Source organism: Herpailurus yagouaroundi, unplaced genomic scaffold (assembly GCF_014898765.1).
Source record: "Herpailurus yagouaroundi ecotype Mexico unplaced genomic scaffold, PumYag 28, whole genome shotgun sequence".
Taxonomy (NCBI): Eukaryota; Metazoa; Chordata; class Mammalia; order Carnivora; family Felidae; genus Herpailurus; species Herpailurus yagouaroundi.
The window spans coordinates 112,663,136-112,680,655 of NW_024412376.1; the positions used below are offsets into that span (position 1 = coordinate 112,663,136).

A 17,520-nucleotide genomic window follows, 5' to 3' on the forward strand; every position below is an offset into this window, starting at 1 on the left:
AACGTTGAAAAAAAAAATTAAAAAAAAATAAAAAATAAAAAGTTAAAAAAAAAAAAACAGTATTCCATTCTAAGTCCATGCCACTGTTGACTATTCCATGGAACCCTGTGTCAGAGAAACAGCAGGGAAAAGATGGAAAGGAAGAATGTAACTACGTGTGCTCCTTGTATAGCTCAACATAATGAGCTTCACTAAGTGTTTCTCTGTTAAATAGGAAGAAAATATATGCAAATAAACTAAGATCTTAATATTAAAAGTTAATAATATCGCTTCTTGGCCTTTTGGCTAAGATCAAGTGTAATATTAAAAGTTAATATTTCTGTAGTGCTTCCATTGCACAAGGTACTATTCTAAGTATTTTACATATATTGACACATTTACATTTCTAAAAACCTTAAAAGGTAGTCACCTTTTAAGGAAAGTATTATTCCTATTTTACAGATAGAAACTTCTAACATTTGAACCCCACATCTAATTCTAGAGTCTATGCACTTAAAGCATTCTACAGTACTAAGATTCTTTTGAATGGTACTTTCCCTAAGTGTTAGAAGCAATGAACATTAAATTTTCATTTAAAGTAGGGTTTCCTTGGGGCGCCTGGGTTGCGCAGTCGGTTGAGTGTCCGACTTCAACCAGGTCACGATCTCGCGGTCCGTGAGTTGGAGCCCCGCGTCGGGCTCTGGGCTGATGGCTCAGAGCCTGGAGCCTGTTTCCGATTCTGTGTCTCCCTCTCTCTCTCTGCCCCTCCCCCGTTCATGCTCTGTCTCTCTCTGTCCCAAAAATAAATAAACGTTGAAAAAAAATTTAAAAAAATAAATAAAGTAGGGTTTCCTTTTAAATGACTATCATTTGGTTGTGAGATTATAATCAAGGCTAAACACTAAGTATATTCATACTGCATGTAGCTGTTAAAAAAGATAAGGTAAATGCATTTCTCTCAACATAAAATAGAGTATCAAGGGAAGAAAAAACAAACTGCACAAGGAAGTATATAATACTGTTCAATCAATACTCATATATGTTTTTTCTATGGGTATACGCGCATGTGTCTGTTTGTGTGTAAATGCTTAGTATATTCTGTAAGAAAATGGACCTTAATAACATTAGTTGCTTCTAAGGAGAAGGAAAGGCACCATGACCACAACATGGTGAAACAACTTCAGCCTCATTTCTAATGTTTCAGTATACACAAAAAGCAGGTATTCATGTCTGATTGAAAATTTATTGAAAATATTGTTTACTTATATTCTTTGTTTTCTTCACATTGATAAATGTCTCTCTCTTGCGCTCTCTCTATATATGGATATATATATATATATACATGTATAGAAAATATATTTGTAATTCATATTACATAAATATAAATTATAGCATGTGTACATATCACATTAAGCCATTTTAGGAAAAAATCTGGTTTGATATGAATTTATTTGCACATACTCTCAGAAGTACGTATTTTTTAAAGAAAAATAATTATATATTAATAAATTCACTCTACCCCTGTCATACATGGAGATAGCTGCTATTCAACTAAAAATTAAACACTATTTCTTGAATTATATTATGAATCTAGGTTTTAAGGATACTTGATTGTTTTTATTAAGAGCTTTTATATAAAGGTTTCTTTAAGGTATTTGTATACCTACCAATAATCTTCTTTAAATTCTTAATCCTAGTGCATTCCTAAGGTATTTCTCATTCAAATCCTCTCAACCAGTTTATCTCCCTTTAACAAAATTAGTCAATACCAAAAGAAACTATGTTGCTTTCTTATTGGGACTATGCTATCTCTGGGCTGTTTTCTTCAAGCTATCCTGCGGGTTGAGGCTCTCTGTTCAGACTTGTCTAACTAGTTTCATTTCAACTATTTGTAATTTGTTTTAATTTCTTTCAGCCATAGACCTCTAATACATCTAGAGGTGACATGCAGTTGATTAGAAAGTCAAGTTCAGTGGGTGCAGACCTGCAAGACCAAATTCTTCCTCTTACAGATGATGTATCGGTAAGTTCAGTTTTGTTTAGCAAATGGCTTATTTGCTCTACCCTCTGTCAGTGTCTAGATTCCCTATTATGTCAGGGCACTGCCTGTGAGATGTCCTCAGTGCATTCAATCTGTATGGATCTTGTGAGATTTCTGGAATTATTAAAACAGTTGGATTAATTAATCTCTGTAATTGAAATCAATATCTTTGTATTAAAAATCATTCTTAGCATTATTTCATGTTGTCAGGTTCAATAGTTGGGATTTTAGAAGAAGTTAATGAAGAACTGTATTATATTATGTTCTGATTGAGTCTGGTTTGGGGACCTGTGGAAGGTGTTCCTTTGTTTTACAGAAAGCCTTCTTTAAGTAATCTGACTAAATTTATCTTCTACAGCATTTTCTGTTTTGTTGCTTTTTCTTATACCTTATAGTCAGTCCTGGGAACTAATAGGATTGGGAGGTCCATAGCTACAGAGATACCTGCCTTCTCATAGAAATCCTAGGATTCCTGTGGGAAGAATGGAAACAGGAGACCCAAACCTGTCTATTCCCTAAAACTCTCCCATTAAATACTAAAGAAAAAAAACTGAATTCTTTCATTTTATTTCCCAAAAGGGCATTTGCCACATGCAAAGGAGAGGAAAAAATAAGATTCCTTGGAATAACTTTATATGGAATTAAAACCATGACTTTAAACATCCATGATGACAATACTTCACGATTGCTTTGATTTATGCCATTTTCAAAGTATTTTTACGTATGCCATTCATGTAATAGGACACCCTTGTGAGATCAGAATAGATATCGTTAACTCTCTTTTTGAAATGAGGAACTTGAGGGAAACAGAAGTTAAGGGGCTTCCTCAGATCTATGGAGCTGTATGATGACAGAGTCCAAGAGCTGCCATCTACAACTTCCAAGTCCAGTATTCCCAGACTCCCGCAGCCTGTCTAGGTGGCAAGGATTCTACCTGGGAAATTTCAGAGAGGAGATCAGCCACTAAGGAAATCAGGAAATTCAGAGATCAGCTGCTGAGTTAGTGAACTCCACTGGGCTTCCTTCCCCACTAATAAAATACACATTTGTATCACTCTTATAGTGAATTGCTAAAGGGTCTCTGAGATCCTTGGGCAGCGTCTACAAGGCTTCACACATAAGCAGCACTCCATAAATATTTGTTGAACAAATGAATGAGTACACAAATGGAAATGTCTAGCATAATATTTTGCCTATTCATTAAAATTCATTGAATTTGAAAATGCCTATTTCATGTTTATGGAAGTCATGATATTGTAAAGCAGTAAGTAGTTCCAACCTTTCATATTGCACATCCCCAAAATTATTCTCTTTAAAATATCACGATTATAGACACCAAAAGTCCTCTTTTCTAATGAATATTTGTGGGTTTACAGAAAGTTTTTGGCTTCAGGGAAAAAAATTAGGAGTAATATTGGGGGTCAGTGCTATTGTTCGAGATAGCCATCACATTTGGTAAAGAAAGGAGAAGGTGGGAAACTGAATGTGTATGGTTTCTTTGAGATAACTTCATGGAACACTCATCCAGGATTTGGAAGATTTTCGGGAGATGGCAGGTCACATTAATAGGTAGGCTTAAGGATTAAAGAAAAGCAAATGCTTAATTACTACTATGTCACCCTACATTCCACGTATAGTACTTCTACAATATGTTTTATAGCCATGCTCACCATTCTTCTCTATTAACAAGAAATATAATGTGGACTCCTTCTCAAACTTTATTTGATCCATATCTTTGCTGTTTCTGCTACATTGAACTTTGGCTACTTCTCTGTTTCATGACCATCTTCACTGTATTTCAGAGATAGTCCTTAGTGCTCAGACTTTGCTGTGAATACCCATCTTCATTTGCCTTTAGCAATATCCATACCCCTACTCCTTCCTATACATGTATTAATTGGGTGATTCATTCACTTAAAAATCTCATTATTTTTCACATAAAAGATAAAATATCAAATGACTCATCATATCAACAAACAGGTTACTGTCTTGTTCCCAGAAGTCTGGCATCGTTCTCTTCTTACAGCTCATTATTTTCAATATTGCTTATTAATAAATGTAAAAATTATGTTCTTTCTCTTCATTATCATCCTTAAAAACATTTTTTAATGTTTATTTAATTTTGAGAGAGAGAGAGAGAGAGAAAGAGACAGAGTGCAAGCAGGGGAGGTGCAGAGAGAGAGAGAGGGAGACACAGAATCTAAAGGAGGCTCCAGGCTCTGAGCTGTCAGCACAGAGCCCAACACAAGGCTCAAACTCTCATGAACCATAAGATCATGACCTGAGCTGAAGTCAGATGTTTGACTGAGCCACCCAGGCGCCCCTTCATTATCATCTTTTAGAGAAAAAGGTAGTCCTGGGCAAATCTTTATAAATTTTGATGATTTAAAGTTTAATTTCATTTTGAATACTCATGTCAATCAACTTGTTAATTTGCCAAATTTATTCTCTAATTTATTCAAAAACTATATCTTCAGGGTTAAAACCAAAATAACAAAGTAAAACCTTCATGTTACTTACTGATCACTAAATTGTGTGTAAATTAGTAACTAAATTTTACTGTTTTGTTAGTTTTCAACAACTCATAGTGCCATATGCATGCTATATTATATTAGTTCATTCATTCTCACAATCCTACAATTAGGATTATTATTATCTCCACTGTATAGATAAAAGTTAATTGGCCCTACATTACAGGCTAAGAGAGCCAGAATTGAACTTAACTATCAGGATATCCTGCTTTTCTTTCTTTGATAATTTTCAAGAGAAAACAACTTTTTGTTTTTTCATACAAAAACTGAGTAAGAGGGGTGCCTGGGTGGCTCAGTTGGTTAAATGTCCGACTTCAGCTCAGGCCATGATCTCACGGTTCATGAGTTTGAGCCCCGCATTGGGCTCTGTGCTGAGCTGTCAGCACAGAGCCCCGCATTAGGCTCTGTGCTGACAGCTCAGAGCCTGGAGCCTGCTTCAATTTCTCTGTGTGTATGTGTGTGTGTCTATCTCTGCCCCTCCCCGACTTGCTCTCTGTGTCTCTCTCAAAAAGAAACATTAAAAAAAATTTTTTTTTAAACTGAGTATGAAATTCATAGTGCTAAAAATGATTCACTGAGTTGGGTTTTTTCTGTAGTCAATAAATTGAAATATGTATTCATATCATTAAGATTAAAGGCTAGTATCTTCTTTGTTTTGCTTTCCTACTTTTCCACTTGTGTGGCATATAGGGAATAATATACTTATGGATAAAAATATGCATTCTGGCAGATATGTATATAAAGTACTTGGAAACCAAGATGTTAAGAATTTATGATCAGGTAAGTGTAGGAATCCTTACTGGGTGGTAGTTGATTTGTAATTATTATAATAACATCTGCCATTTATTATCTATTTACAAAATGTGAATCATTTTGCATACATTGTCTCATTCATTATTTACAGTCCTCATACAAGTTAGCCTATTTTAAAGGAAAAAAAAAAAAGCTACCCAAGATCAGAGTTAGTGACTTTAACTCAAGCTGTACATGCCATCCTATATTCCCAATTCATTAACAGCTGGGGCTGTGAAACATCTTGGGCAATGACAAGAAACTGACCCACTGGGGATATAGAAATAAGATAGGCAACATTTGAATAATATACTATGAAAGGCTTCACGTTCATTATCACAGTGGTCTGTTTACAAATGGGACAGACAGCCTTAAAGTCAGACAGTTAAGGACTTCCTTTCCCTTATCTCTGGTACCTGTGTTGTTTGCCTCTCTGATTCTTAGTTTCCTCATTAGTGAGTCGGTGATAAGGTAACAAGGCCTACTCCACAAAGCTGTGTCAACAATTACATGAGATAAGTCACATGAAAACTCCTGAGCCAGAGTAGGAATTTGATATGTGCTAGAGCCTTTCATTTACTCACTTTATTGCCTCACGTCTCTGGGTACTATTTATTATCACCACTTTACAAGCGGAAAAACTGAAATTCAGAGAGGTTTCAAAAACATCTCAAGATATATGTCAAAAAATTAAATGCAAGGACTGAGGCCAAAGACTTCTGATCCTAAAAGGCAGAGGATGCCTGGAGAGGATTTGTCTGGGCAGGTAAAGACTTAAAGGAAAATTTTTAAATATTTTTCTCAGAAAAACTCCCTGTGTTTTCCTTTACTAAACCACTAAACTCCTTTCCTATGTCACTACTCATACTTATGATACCAGCTGTGTCGGTTTTTGTCAAAGCAATTCTCCAACATCAGCTGGGTATCAATTCAATTTTGACATTAACTGGAGTTAGCACAGACCCCACAGGTTAAGGGCTTGGTCCATAAGACTTCCCCTGCCCCCATTTCAGACAGAAATCCCAAGTCCAGGTTGTTGTTACCTGTGTTCTTAACGACTGGCTATAAATTGGAGCTTCCCACAACTCCCTCCTTTATTTTAATATGCTAGGGTGGCTCACAGAATTCAAGAAAACAGTTTACCTAGTAGATTATCAATTTATTCCAAATGATATTAAAGGATATGAATGAACAGCCAAATGAAGAGATACATATGATGAGGTTCAGAAGGGTCCCCAGTACAGGAGATTTTGTCCTTGTAGAGTTGGTGGTATACCACCCTCCCAGGACAGAGATGCCCAGCACCAACTCAGAAGCTCTCCGAACCCCATACTATTGGGATTTTCATGGAGGCTTCATCGCATAGACATGATAAATTCTGAATGCAATCTTCAGCTTCTCTCCCATTCCCAGAGGTTTATATGGAGGGGTTGGTTGGGGGGGAGAAGGGGAATGAAGCTGAAATTCCAAGCTTGTAACTATAGCTTGGTCTTTCTGGTGACTAGTCCCTATCCTGAAGCTATGTAGGAGCCCACCCAGAGTTACTCCACTGGAACAAAAGACATTGCTATCACCCAGGAAATTCCAAGGGATCTAAGAGCTCTGTGTCAGGAACCAAGGTTAAAGACCAAACAGAACAAATGATGTTCCTGGTGCTCTTATCACTTAGGAAATTATAAGGGATTTAGGAACTCTGTGCCAAGAACTGGGACCAGAGATCAATATATACTTTTTCTATTATATCAAAATTTTTAATGCTCATTTTTGTTACCTTAATGGAAATTTATTATTTGTGTAATTTTAAATATTTATAGAAAAGAAGTTTATAATACTTCATTATTTTCAATCACATGGCACAGATTGAGACAAAAACACTATGGGTTGTACCATGAATTACATAAGGGTAGAATCCATGTTTTATTCATCCACGCCTTTCTAAGCTTTGAATGATGCCTTAAAACAAAATAGAGGCTCAATAAAATATTGTGAAAAAAGAAAAATGGGTGGATAGGTGGACAGATGGACGGATAGTTGAATAGACAGACAAAAGGACAAAGGAGGAATAACACTGTAATAGCTAATCAACTCTTAGAAGTAGTTTGTTAGGGCATATTTATGGTATACAAGGCTCTGACCAAGGCATTTGAATACAATTTATTTTTCACACATGCATAGCATCCCAGTGTGGACCTTTGCCTCTTATCTGATACACATTTTACAAACTTTAATAGGTGGGACTGCATCTTATGCCAAAACATGTCAGGACTATACCAAACACACACATATAACACACACAAACACACGTGCACATACACCACATAATGTTTGGTGCTATCTTTTCTATAAAGTATAACATTCCATAATAAGTTTCTGTTTTGTTACTCAATCCCTTATTCCCACATTAATATTGTACTTATAAAACAGCATCTGCATTTTATTGTCACTCTGGGCCAGCCACAGTGGAACATATTTTTTGTGGATTAATACTGCATTAAAAATATTTGGGGTATTTACTAATACCCCTCCTATATAAGCTCTTTCCTGTAGGGCCACTCCAAGATGATCCTAAAATCTAAAATACTACTGGTCTCAATTACCTACCATAAAATTCTCATAGTAAAATGCCCATTGTCTCAGCATGGCTGATTTCTATCAAGTGTGTAATAATAATAACAACAAAAATCGTGATACTAATTCACATTTATATAGTATTTACTATGGGCTGGTCACTTTACATGAATTAATGTACTTAGTGCTTATATAAATCCAATGAGGTGGGTATTAATTTCATTTCCATTTTCCAAATGGGAAGACTAAAACACAAAAGGGCCAAATACCTTGCTTCATATTGCAGAGCCACCAAATGACAGAGCTAGGACTTGAGCTCAGGTAGTCTGGCTCCAGAGACTCGTTTCTTATCATTTAATGCTATACCATTCTCAATTAGAAGTTAGCTCAATGATGGTGCATTAATTTAAACTAACATGTGACTGTGCTCTACCCCTAATCCAAAGTCTAAGTTCAAAACTATTTAAGAAAGGCTTTGCAACTATAAACTAGCACCATGAACCTTCATTTTGCTGTTATCTGAAGATGGAAGAGAGTTAAATGCCTAACCTCTCAGAATACAGCCAAGAAATCCCTCTTACTAAATCAAGACAGAACGATCTAGAAGGGACAAGAATCTGAAATTGATTTCACTCATTAGGGTTGGGTAGTTGCTAAAGACAGAGCTACAAGGCTTTAGAGTAAATCCAGCTTAGCAAGCCAGACATGACTAAGCAGTGAGTAACTGTGCAGGGAAGTGGCAGGAGGTGGGAGTTTCCCTCCATGGGGATGAAGTATCCATGGGGAATCTAGGAAAGGTGTTCTCAATCCCTTTAGCTTATGCTTTCCTCTCACAGCCTTAAAATTCTCATTCATGCTCCTTTTTTGCCCGTGTGCCCAACTTCCATCTCTGGGACCAGAGTAAAGACATTTCCTTAGATAGGTGAAGAAATAGTCTTCTCTTCTCTGGGTCCTAATTTTCCTTCCCTGAGACCTCTGAATTCAGCTCAGCTTGAATAATTTCAACATTTTCCACAGAAACTTGTCTTTGCTTTGGACTCACAATGGTATTTTATTCAATTCTGCCCCTCGCCCCATTGTCCCTCCCATATCTGGGAGTTAAACACTGAAGGAATATAAAAAGTTTTCTTCGTTTCTTCTTTTTTAACCTCCTGACAAGCATTCCATGGAGCATCACAGTGGCATAAATATATCTAGAGCTATGTTTTCAAAGCTGTGTTCTGTAGAACATCAGAATCCCACAGGATATGAGTAGATATGGTGTTTTTTTAAAAAACGTATATTTGAGGGGCGCCTGGGTGGCGCAGTCGGTTGGGCGTCCGACTTCAGCCAGGTCACGATCTCGCGGTCCGTGAGTTCGAGCCCCGCGTCAGGCTCTGGGCTGATGGCTCGGAGCCTGGAGCCTGTTTCCGATTCTGTGTCTCCCTCTCTCTCTGCCCCTCCCCCGTTCATGCTCTGTCTCTCTCTGTCCCAAAAATAAATAAACGTTGAAAAAAAAAATTAAAAAAAAAAAAACAAACGTATATTTGAGGGGGACCTGGGTGACTCAGTCAGTTGAGTGGCCGACTTCGACTCAGGTCATGATATCCTGGTTTGTGAGTTTGAGCTCCACATCAGGCTCACTGCTCTCAGCCTGTCAGCTCATAGCCTGCTTAGGATCCTCTGTCCTCCTCTCTCTGTCCCTCCCCCACTTGCACTCTCCCAAAAATAAATATTGAAAAGGAAAGAAAGAAAGAAAGGAAGGAAGGAAGGAAGGAAGGAAGGAAAGAAGGAAGGAAGGAAGAAAACGTAATTTAAAAAACCTTTATTTCAGTCCAATTCAATAAATAGTATTCAAGATTCTGCTAAGAATCAGATAACGTATGAGGCACTGGGGTTGTATCAGTGAAAAGAATATATACAAAACCAAGACAGAAATATTGTTCACATTTACTTCCACTTAAAACCAGATTCTGAGACTTCTAGAAGTGAGGGTCGTCTCTAATTTTATTTAACCCATTTTTTTCAAACCTGTTTGAATATGGAAAACCTCCTTTCCCCCACCACCTGGGAACATTTTTGGAGAAATGTCTCAATGCTATATATGATGTTTTCACTATCTTCAAGATCTTGCCCACTTTGGGGTAAAAGGATATTTATACACATTTCAAGAAATAAAATATATAGAGAACTTGTAGGAGTATGAAAAAAAGTGTCAAATTAGATAAAAGCCTTCAAAGTTTACAGACAACCCCCAATATGGTTATCATATCTATCCCTACCTCCCCTCTGCCCACTCCAGGTGACCTCTGCCACTGTTATAGGAGATTCTACGGGGAGGGAGAGAAGGGAATCCTAACTTTTTCAGAGTTCATCAAAGTGTAAAGCCAATAGAAAGGAAGATGTGAAAGCAAAATAAATTTCAGACTTAACCACAATGAGGGTGGGTGGCCTCTCTGATCAAACAACCTCTACTTTCACTTCCTAAAACTCTTCACTTGCCTTTCATGCTGCTTGAAATACCACCCATTATTCATCTGAGTTCATAGGAAACCTGTTCTAAAAAAACGTAAAAATCACTCTCAGAAAGAAGTTTGATATCACAGAGAAAAATGGGCTTTTGAGTCACAGAAGTCCAAGTTAGGTTCTAGTTCTGCATACTGGCTTCATGAATGGAGCAAGTTAGTCACCTGTGAAGCAAAGATACATAATTCTACTGACAAGCATGTTTGGAGGATGAGATGCGACGATATACCAACAACTCCTACAAAGTCATCATTTACTACCTAGTAGCTCTTGTTGTCACTCTTAGTATTAAATGGTCACCCTAGGGGCGCCTGGGTGGCGCAGTCGGTTAAGCGTCCGACTTCAGCCAGGTCACGATCTCGCGGTCCGTGAGTTCGAGCCCCGCGTCAGGCTCTGGACTGATGGCTCAGAGCCTGGAGCCTGTTTCCGATTCTGTGTCTCCCTCTCTCTCTGCCCCTCCCCCGTTCATGCTCTGTCTCTCTCTGTCCCAAAAATAAATAAACGTTGAAAAAAAAATATAAATAAATGGTCACCCTAAAATAGCACTGTGGAAGACAGTATGGAGGTTCCCTAAATACAAGCATCCTATGATCCAATGATTCCACTATAGGATATTTACCCAAAACATACAAAAACACTAAATTCAAAGGGATACATGCACCTCTATGTTTACTGCAGCATTATTTACAATAGACAAATTATGTAAGTGGCCCAAGTGTCCTTTGATAGATGAAAAGATAAAGAAGAGGTGGGGGTGCCTGGGTGGCTCTGCCAGTTAAGTGTCCAACTATTGATTTTGGCTCAGGTCATGATCTCACAGTTGGTGAGATTGAGCTCCATGTCAGGTTCCACACTGACAGCCTGGAGCCTGTTTGGGATTCTGTCTCCCTCTCTCTATGCCCCTCCCTTGCTCTCTCTCTTTCTCTCTCTCTCTCTTTCTCTTTCTTTCAAAATAAATAAATAAACTTTAAAAATAAAAAAAGAGGTGGTATACACACACACACACACACACACACACACACACACACACACACATATATACATACAATGGTATATTATTCCACCATAGAAAAGAATGAAAACTTGCCATTTGCAACAAGGATGGAGCTAGAAAGAATCATGCTAAGCAAAATAAGTCAGGGAAGGACAAATACCATACAATTTCATTCATATGTGGAATTTAAGAAACAAAAGAGCAAAAAAAGAGAGACAGATAAACCAAGAAACAGACTTTTAACTATAGAGAACAAACTGCTGGTTACCAGAGAGGAGGTGGGTGGGGGATGGGTGAACAGGTGAAGGGGATTGAGCACATTTACCATGATAAGCACTTAGTAATGTGGAAGTGCTGAATTACTATGTACTATGCCTGAAACTAATATACCACTATATGTTAATTATACTAGAACTATAATAAAACACTTAATTAAAAAATTAAATTAAATTAAATTAAATTAAATTAAATAATTAAACAAAATAGTCCCAGAGTACCCAAACAAATATTCACATGTCAGAGTATATTAGGTTACCACAAAATGTTGCTCTTCTGTAGCAAATATCTGACTTGAGTGACTCAAAGGAAATGACGATTTTCATTGGTAGAAAGACAATTTGGCACTTTGGCTCTAGAACAACTTTCCTCCAGGGATGGGCACCATGCTAGGGAAAGAAGAGCAAAGTTTTTTGCACCAAATGCCTTCTAGGAATTTGATGCACTTAACACCTTTGTTCAGTTACATTAGAAGTTCAGTAAACTTGCAGGTGGCCTGGGAAGCTAACCAATAATTTATTTTTAAATAAGATTGCATGTTTTAAACTTCAAGAAACTATCTTTATGAAGATTTATGGGAACAGAACCTGTCTGCAAATTGGCATTTGAATACTATTCACATGCATTTACATTTGTATAATGATAACATGCATCTACAAGAAAACAGAAGACTGATCCTGAAATTAGAAAGATTTAGAGTTTATAGATAAAATGATAATGGGCATGTGGTTGACTGTAGAGCAAGCCTAAGTTTCTGCCTTCAGGGAAGGCCTTTCTAGAAAAAGGAAAATCCATGTGGATAAAGAGGTCTATGATGTCTTTTGCTGACTCAAACCTCTTTGAACTCACACATATAAAAGTCCTCAGCTTAGAGTCTGGTTACTGAAGAATATCCCAACTCAGATCATTAACAGTTCAGACTGCCCTATATATTCCTCAAGATGTGTATTTTTCAGTCTGAAAAACTGCAGAAAGCAAAGTCACAAAATTATTCAAATTATCACCATGTCTTCATTGACATCTTTGGAAAAATGATGCCATGCATATGCCCTTTTAAACACTGAATACTCCAACTTAATGAAAGTAAATGAATATGATAAATTGGATTTCAAACAGATTATAAATTGTGTTACTCTGAATTAAGTATCATCTGTACTTGCCCTTTCCTTTAAGGAATGCAGAATGCCAAATAGGTGTTAAACAGGGATTACTTTTAGCTACCTTCCCATTTCAAGTTCCAAGAGTTTATTTTGTATTCCCCCAAATTTTTAGTTGAATAAAATATCCCTTAGTCTTCTTCTAATTGTACATTCAACATAGAAATTTCCTTTTAATGAAATAGTTTTCTACAACCCCCACAAAAATTAGAAATTTTAAATATCACATGCTTTCTCTGAAGGCTATAGAGATTTCTGTCCATTTTCATGAAAGTTATATTTCCAGCTATAATAAAAAAAAATTTAAAGACCTCTAAGATTACCATCCCTCAGTGTACACACTCCTGGACACTCAAACACTAATTTAGGTGCTGCTGTGAGGGAATTTTGCAGATATAATTAAGGTCTCAAATCAGTTGGCTTTAAGATAAGGAAATTGTCCTTGGTGGACCTACTCTAATCAGGTGACACCTTTGAAAAGGACTAGGCTCTACCTGGAGAGATATTCAGGATGTAAGAGATTTGTTGGGAGGGTGATTCTCCATTGCTGGCTGTAGAGATGGAATGGGCCACATGCAAAGAATGTGGTGGAATCTATGAGCTGAGAGAGAGACGCCTGTGACAGCCAGCAAGAGAACAGGGACCCCAGTTCAACTTCAAAGAACTGAGCTATGCCTAGAACTTAAGTGAGCTTAGAAAATGATCACAAATGTCAGATGAGATAGCTGCCTCAAGCAACACCTTGATTTCAACCTTGTCAGATCCTGAGCAGAAAACTCAGCCATGACATGTACAGAACCGTGAGCTAATAAGTTGGTATTGCTTTAAGCTGCTAACTTTGTGGTAATTTGTTGCACAGCAATAAAAAATTAATACATCACTGTTTTCTGATGCAAGTAAAGCAGGAAAAAAAAATGCACGGGCACAATGGTGCAGTGCATCTCTACTTACAATCAGGCTAGATTCCCAAGGCTTTACTGAGCCTATTTTTCTCCAAATCTGAAGTGATATTATGCAAATCACTAGCAGGACCTCTCCAGAATGGAAAGTCAATGATGTATATTGGCTTTCATGCATCTCTTCATATTATCATATTATTCCTAAAAGTTGATACTGAGTTGACAGTTTATTCATACAGGATTAAATAGCTGCAGATTTAGACTATGGCTCCTGAAGCTTTTGTAATGTGGCATTGTACGTCTGTTATTCCCCAGAGGTTCTCACAAACAGAGAACCTAACACACCTATTTGTTGGTTGCCATTCCCCCTGCCCAGATGTTCACAGCTCCTTGTATGGGATTTGTAGATAGGACTGCCACGGCACTTGAAGCAGTGGGCTATTGGTTGTTGAACAACTCCTCTGCTAAGAGTCCTACCATTCAGTCTGTAACAGTGATGTGATCTTCCTGTCATCTACTTTCTCCATTTGCCCTATTCAGAGAAACTCTGATGAGAAGACAGATTTGAAAGCCCTTAAGTCTCCTTAAGTTCTAGCCTTCCTTCTTTGGTTCTCTTATTGATTTTGAATGTCTTGGAAACATACTAAGATTCTCTGAGAAAATGAATGGTCAAATAAATGAAGAATGAATGAATGAGTGAATAGATGAATGTATAAAAAATAAATCAATTTAAGAGAATGCACTCAATGGAGTGGAAGTGTGGCACTGCGGGAAAAACAATGGTGCCCTAGGAGTTAGAAGGCGTGAGTCTGAGATGACCACTAGTTCTGTTACATCAGAGGTCGTGTAATCATCTCTGGGCGTCAGTTTTCTCACCTGGAAAATGTGTTACATTCTACCAAATAGTTTCTAAGTTATCCTTAACTTCTGAATTTAGGTTTTATTTAAAAAAAATTTTTTAATGTTTATCTGTTATTGAGAGACAGAGAGAAACAGAGTGTGAACAGGGGAGGGACAGAGAGAGAGGGAGACACAGAATCCAATGGAGGCTCCAGGCTCTGAGCTGTCAGCACAGAGCCCGACATGGGGCTTGAACTCTCAAACCACGAGATCGTGACCTGCGCTGAAGTTGGTCGCCTAACCCACTGAGCCACTCAGACACCCCTGAATTTAGGTTTTAAATCATTCAAGAGGCTAAATAATGTTACACTCCACAGAGCTTCTGTTTGTTGTTATATTCTGGCACCTTAATTCTTGTCCATTGGAAGACACACTGCCTCTCCACAGCCAGCTGTCTAGATTCTTTTTAATCAGCCAATGCGTACATTGTCAATATTTTCTATACCCAACAGAATTCAAGCCTCTCAAGCTCCACTAGGTTTATTGGGTAAATGTATTGCTTATGCCAAAGCTATTATCTTCTTAATTATTTAGGTCCATATGACTTGTATCTTTTATCCTTTCATTTATGTATAAAATATGTCTATATTCAAAAGAAAAATTTCTTGTAAATCAACCAGTATTGATTAAAATTACACTCAGTGCAGGGGCGCCTGGGTGACTCTGTCAGTTAAGCATCTGACTTTTAATTTCAGTTCAGGCCATGACTCATTGTTTGTGAAATTGAGCTTCACATCAGGCTCTATGCTGATAGTGTGGAGCCTGCTTGGGATTTGCTCTTTGTCTCTCTCACTCACACTCTCTGTATATCTCAAAATAAATAAATAAACTTAAAAAAATTAATGAAATAAATAATATAAAAAATAAAATTACACTCAGTGCAAAGCATTGGACTAAATCTTGTAAAGGAAAAATACCTTCTGTCCCCAAAGAGGTTGGTTTAGCAACACACACCCACCCAAAGCTAAATTCTAATGAAAGAGGTAAATAAAGTTGATTATAATGGCAAGTTGTAGAGAAAGAGACTACAAAATGAGTTAGAAGACCAGGACCTTTTTAAACCATTTGACTCTAATCAAGTGTCCTCTCTCCCAGCCTCTGTTATTTCATATATAAAGCTGGCATAATATCTTCCTCTTACGGATTTGTAAAATTCCTACTCTTTACCAGACACCTTATTAAATCTTAATGATAAAAAGATGAACAATACCAGTCTAGCTCATTGAGGAGTTCACAATTAAATTTAGATTAATATACATGCAAACAAATACTTGACACAATGTCATTAGCACTATTGTTGATAAGAGATGTGGACTGACAGCACAGAGAGCCAGTGCCTCTAGAAATAGAAACCACGAGTAATATTGTACATTCCCAGATCCTGATCTTAATACGTCCCTTCACCCCAAGATAACGTTGATGCATATCCAAGACAAATGTATTCTTGCTGGAAAAGGTAGACCAAAGAAACTTGCTGTTGTCCAAAGGAGAACCAGAAAGCTTGTAACTGTTACAGTGTAAGAGTAACCTGCTGAGTTTTCCTTTTTACAGGACAGTAGGATTTGGCACCCAGAGCAGAAGTTTGAAACCATGGGTGATTGCCCTTCTCATTGTGTTATTACTGACAGTGGTGGCAGTGACCATTGGTATTTTGGCCCACTTGTTAGTCTCTGGTAGGTAAAGATTGTGAATTTCACTCCGCTTGATTTCATTTTTCTGCAAACTTTCATTTGTATATATGTAAATGTAATTTTATCTAAAAGTATTTTTGTGCTTTTACCAGCATTTAGAATTTAATTTTTTTCAGTCATTTTATAAAAATAATTATTGAATGCCTATTGTATATGAGTACTTTTCTGGATGACTCAAGGTACAACATTATATAAAGCAGACCAGTTTCCTATCTCCTTGGAGCTCACAAGCTAATATTCTTTTAAGACTACACAAAAGATCAAAAATGGTAACTGAAAGAGGCGCCTGGGTGGCTCAGTAGGTTGAGCAGCTGACTCCTGATTTCCCAGGGTCATGGGATCAAACCCCACGTTGAACTCTGTACTGAGCGTGGAGCCTGCTTAAGATTCTCCCCTCTTGGGGCAGCTGGGTGACTCAGTCGGTTATGTGTCTGACTTTAGCTCAAGTCATGATCTCACAGTTCATGGATTAGAGTCCTGCATCAGGCTCTGTGCTGACAGCTCACAGCCTGGAGCCTGTTTTGGATTCTGTGTCTCCCTCTCTCTCTGCCACTCCCCTGTTTATGCTCCGTCTCTCTCTCTCTCTCTCAAAAACAAATACTTAAAAAATTTTTAAAAAAAGATTCTCCCTCTCTCTCTGCCCCTATCCCCCACTCACACACTTTCTCTCACTCTAAAAAGATTTAAAAACTAAAAAAAGTAGCAACTTAAATCTACTGGTAATCATAATAAACAACTCTAACCATTCAAGTGAAAAACTATGATAAATTAGTTATTATATTAGTTATTAAAACTGACTCATTTACTCATCATTATGTCCACCAACATTTCAAGGGACAAAGAAAAACACATGTCCAACAAAATAATGAATTTTGAAATAATTGGTAAACTATAAATATGACAACTATTGTTACTTATTTTTAGAGAAAATTTTATCCTTTCCTAAATGATATTCACGTATTTTTTAATTGCCTGATATATTTATAATCACACAAATAATGCATTTCAGAATTCTTTTTAAATTACATGTTTCTCTGCACAGACTGCAAAGCATTAACATTTGTTGACAAATCTCCACAGGGTCACTCACACAGATGTGTTTGATAAAACAACTACCTCAGGCTTCTTACTTGAATGGCCTCACCTATTGTCATCTTCCTCAGACTTGTATCCACCTATCGACGCTC

General features: G+C 37.2%; 1 protein-coding gene and 1 pseudogene across 1 annotated transcript in view; both read left to right on the plus strand.

Moving 5' to 3' along the window:
- Positions 1–265: 265 nt before the first annotated feature.
- LOC121040590 (uncharacterized) lies at positions 266–378 on the plus strand (annotated as a pseudogene).
- A 1,449-nt stretch (positions 379–1,827) lies between these two features.
- TMPRSS11A (transmembrane serine protease 11A) overlaps positions 1,828–17,520 on the plus strand; it is a 62,705-nt gene continuing 47,012 nt past the window's right edge. Inside the window, exons 1-2 of the mRNA XM_040482098.1 lie at positions 1,828–2,002; positions 16,194–16,315. Coding sequence (XP_040338032.1) covers positions 1,992–2,002; positions 16,194–16,315 — 133 coding nt within the window. The 5' untranslated portion in view covers positions 1,828–1,991. The remainder of the gene's footprint in view (positions 2,003–16,193; positions 16,316–17,520) is intronic.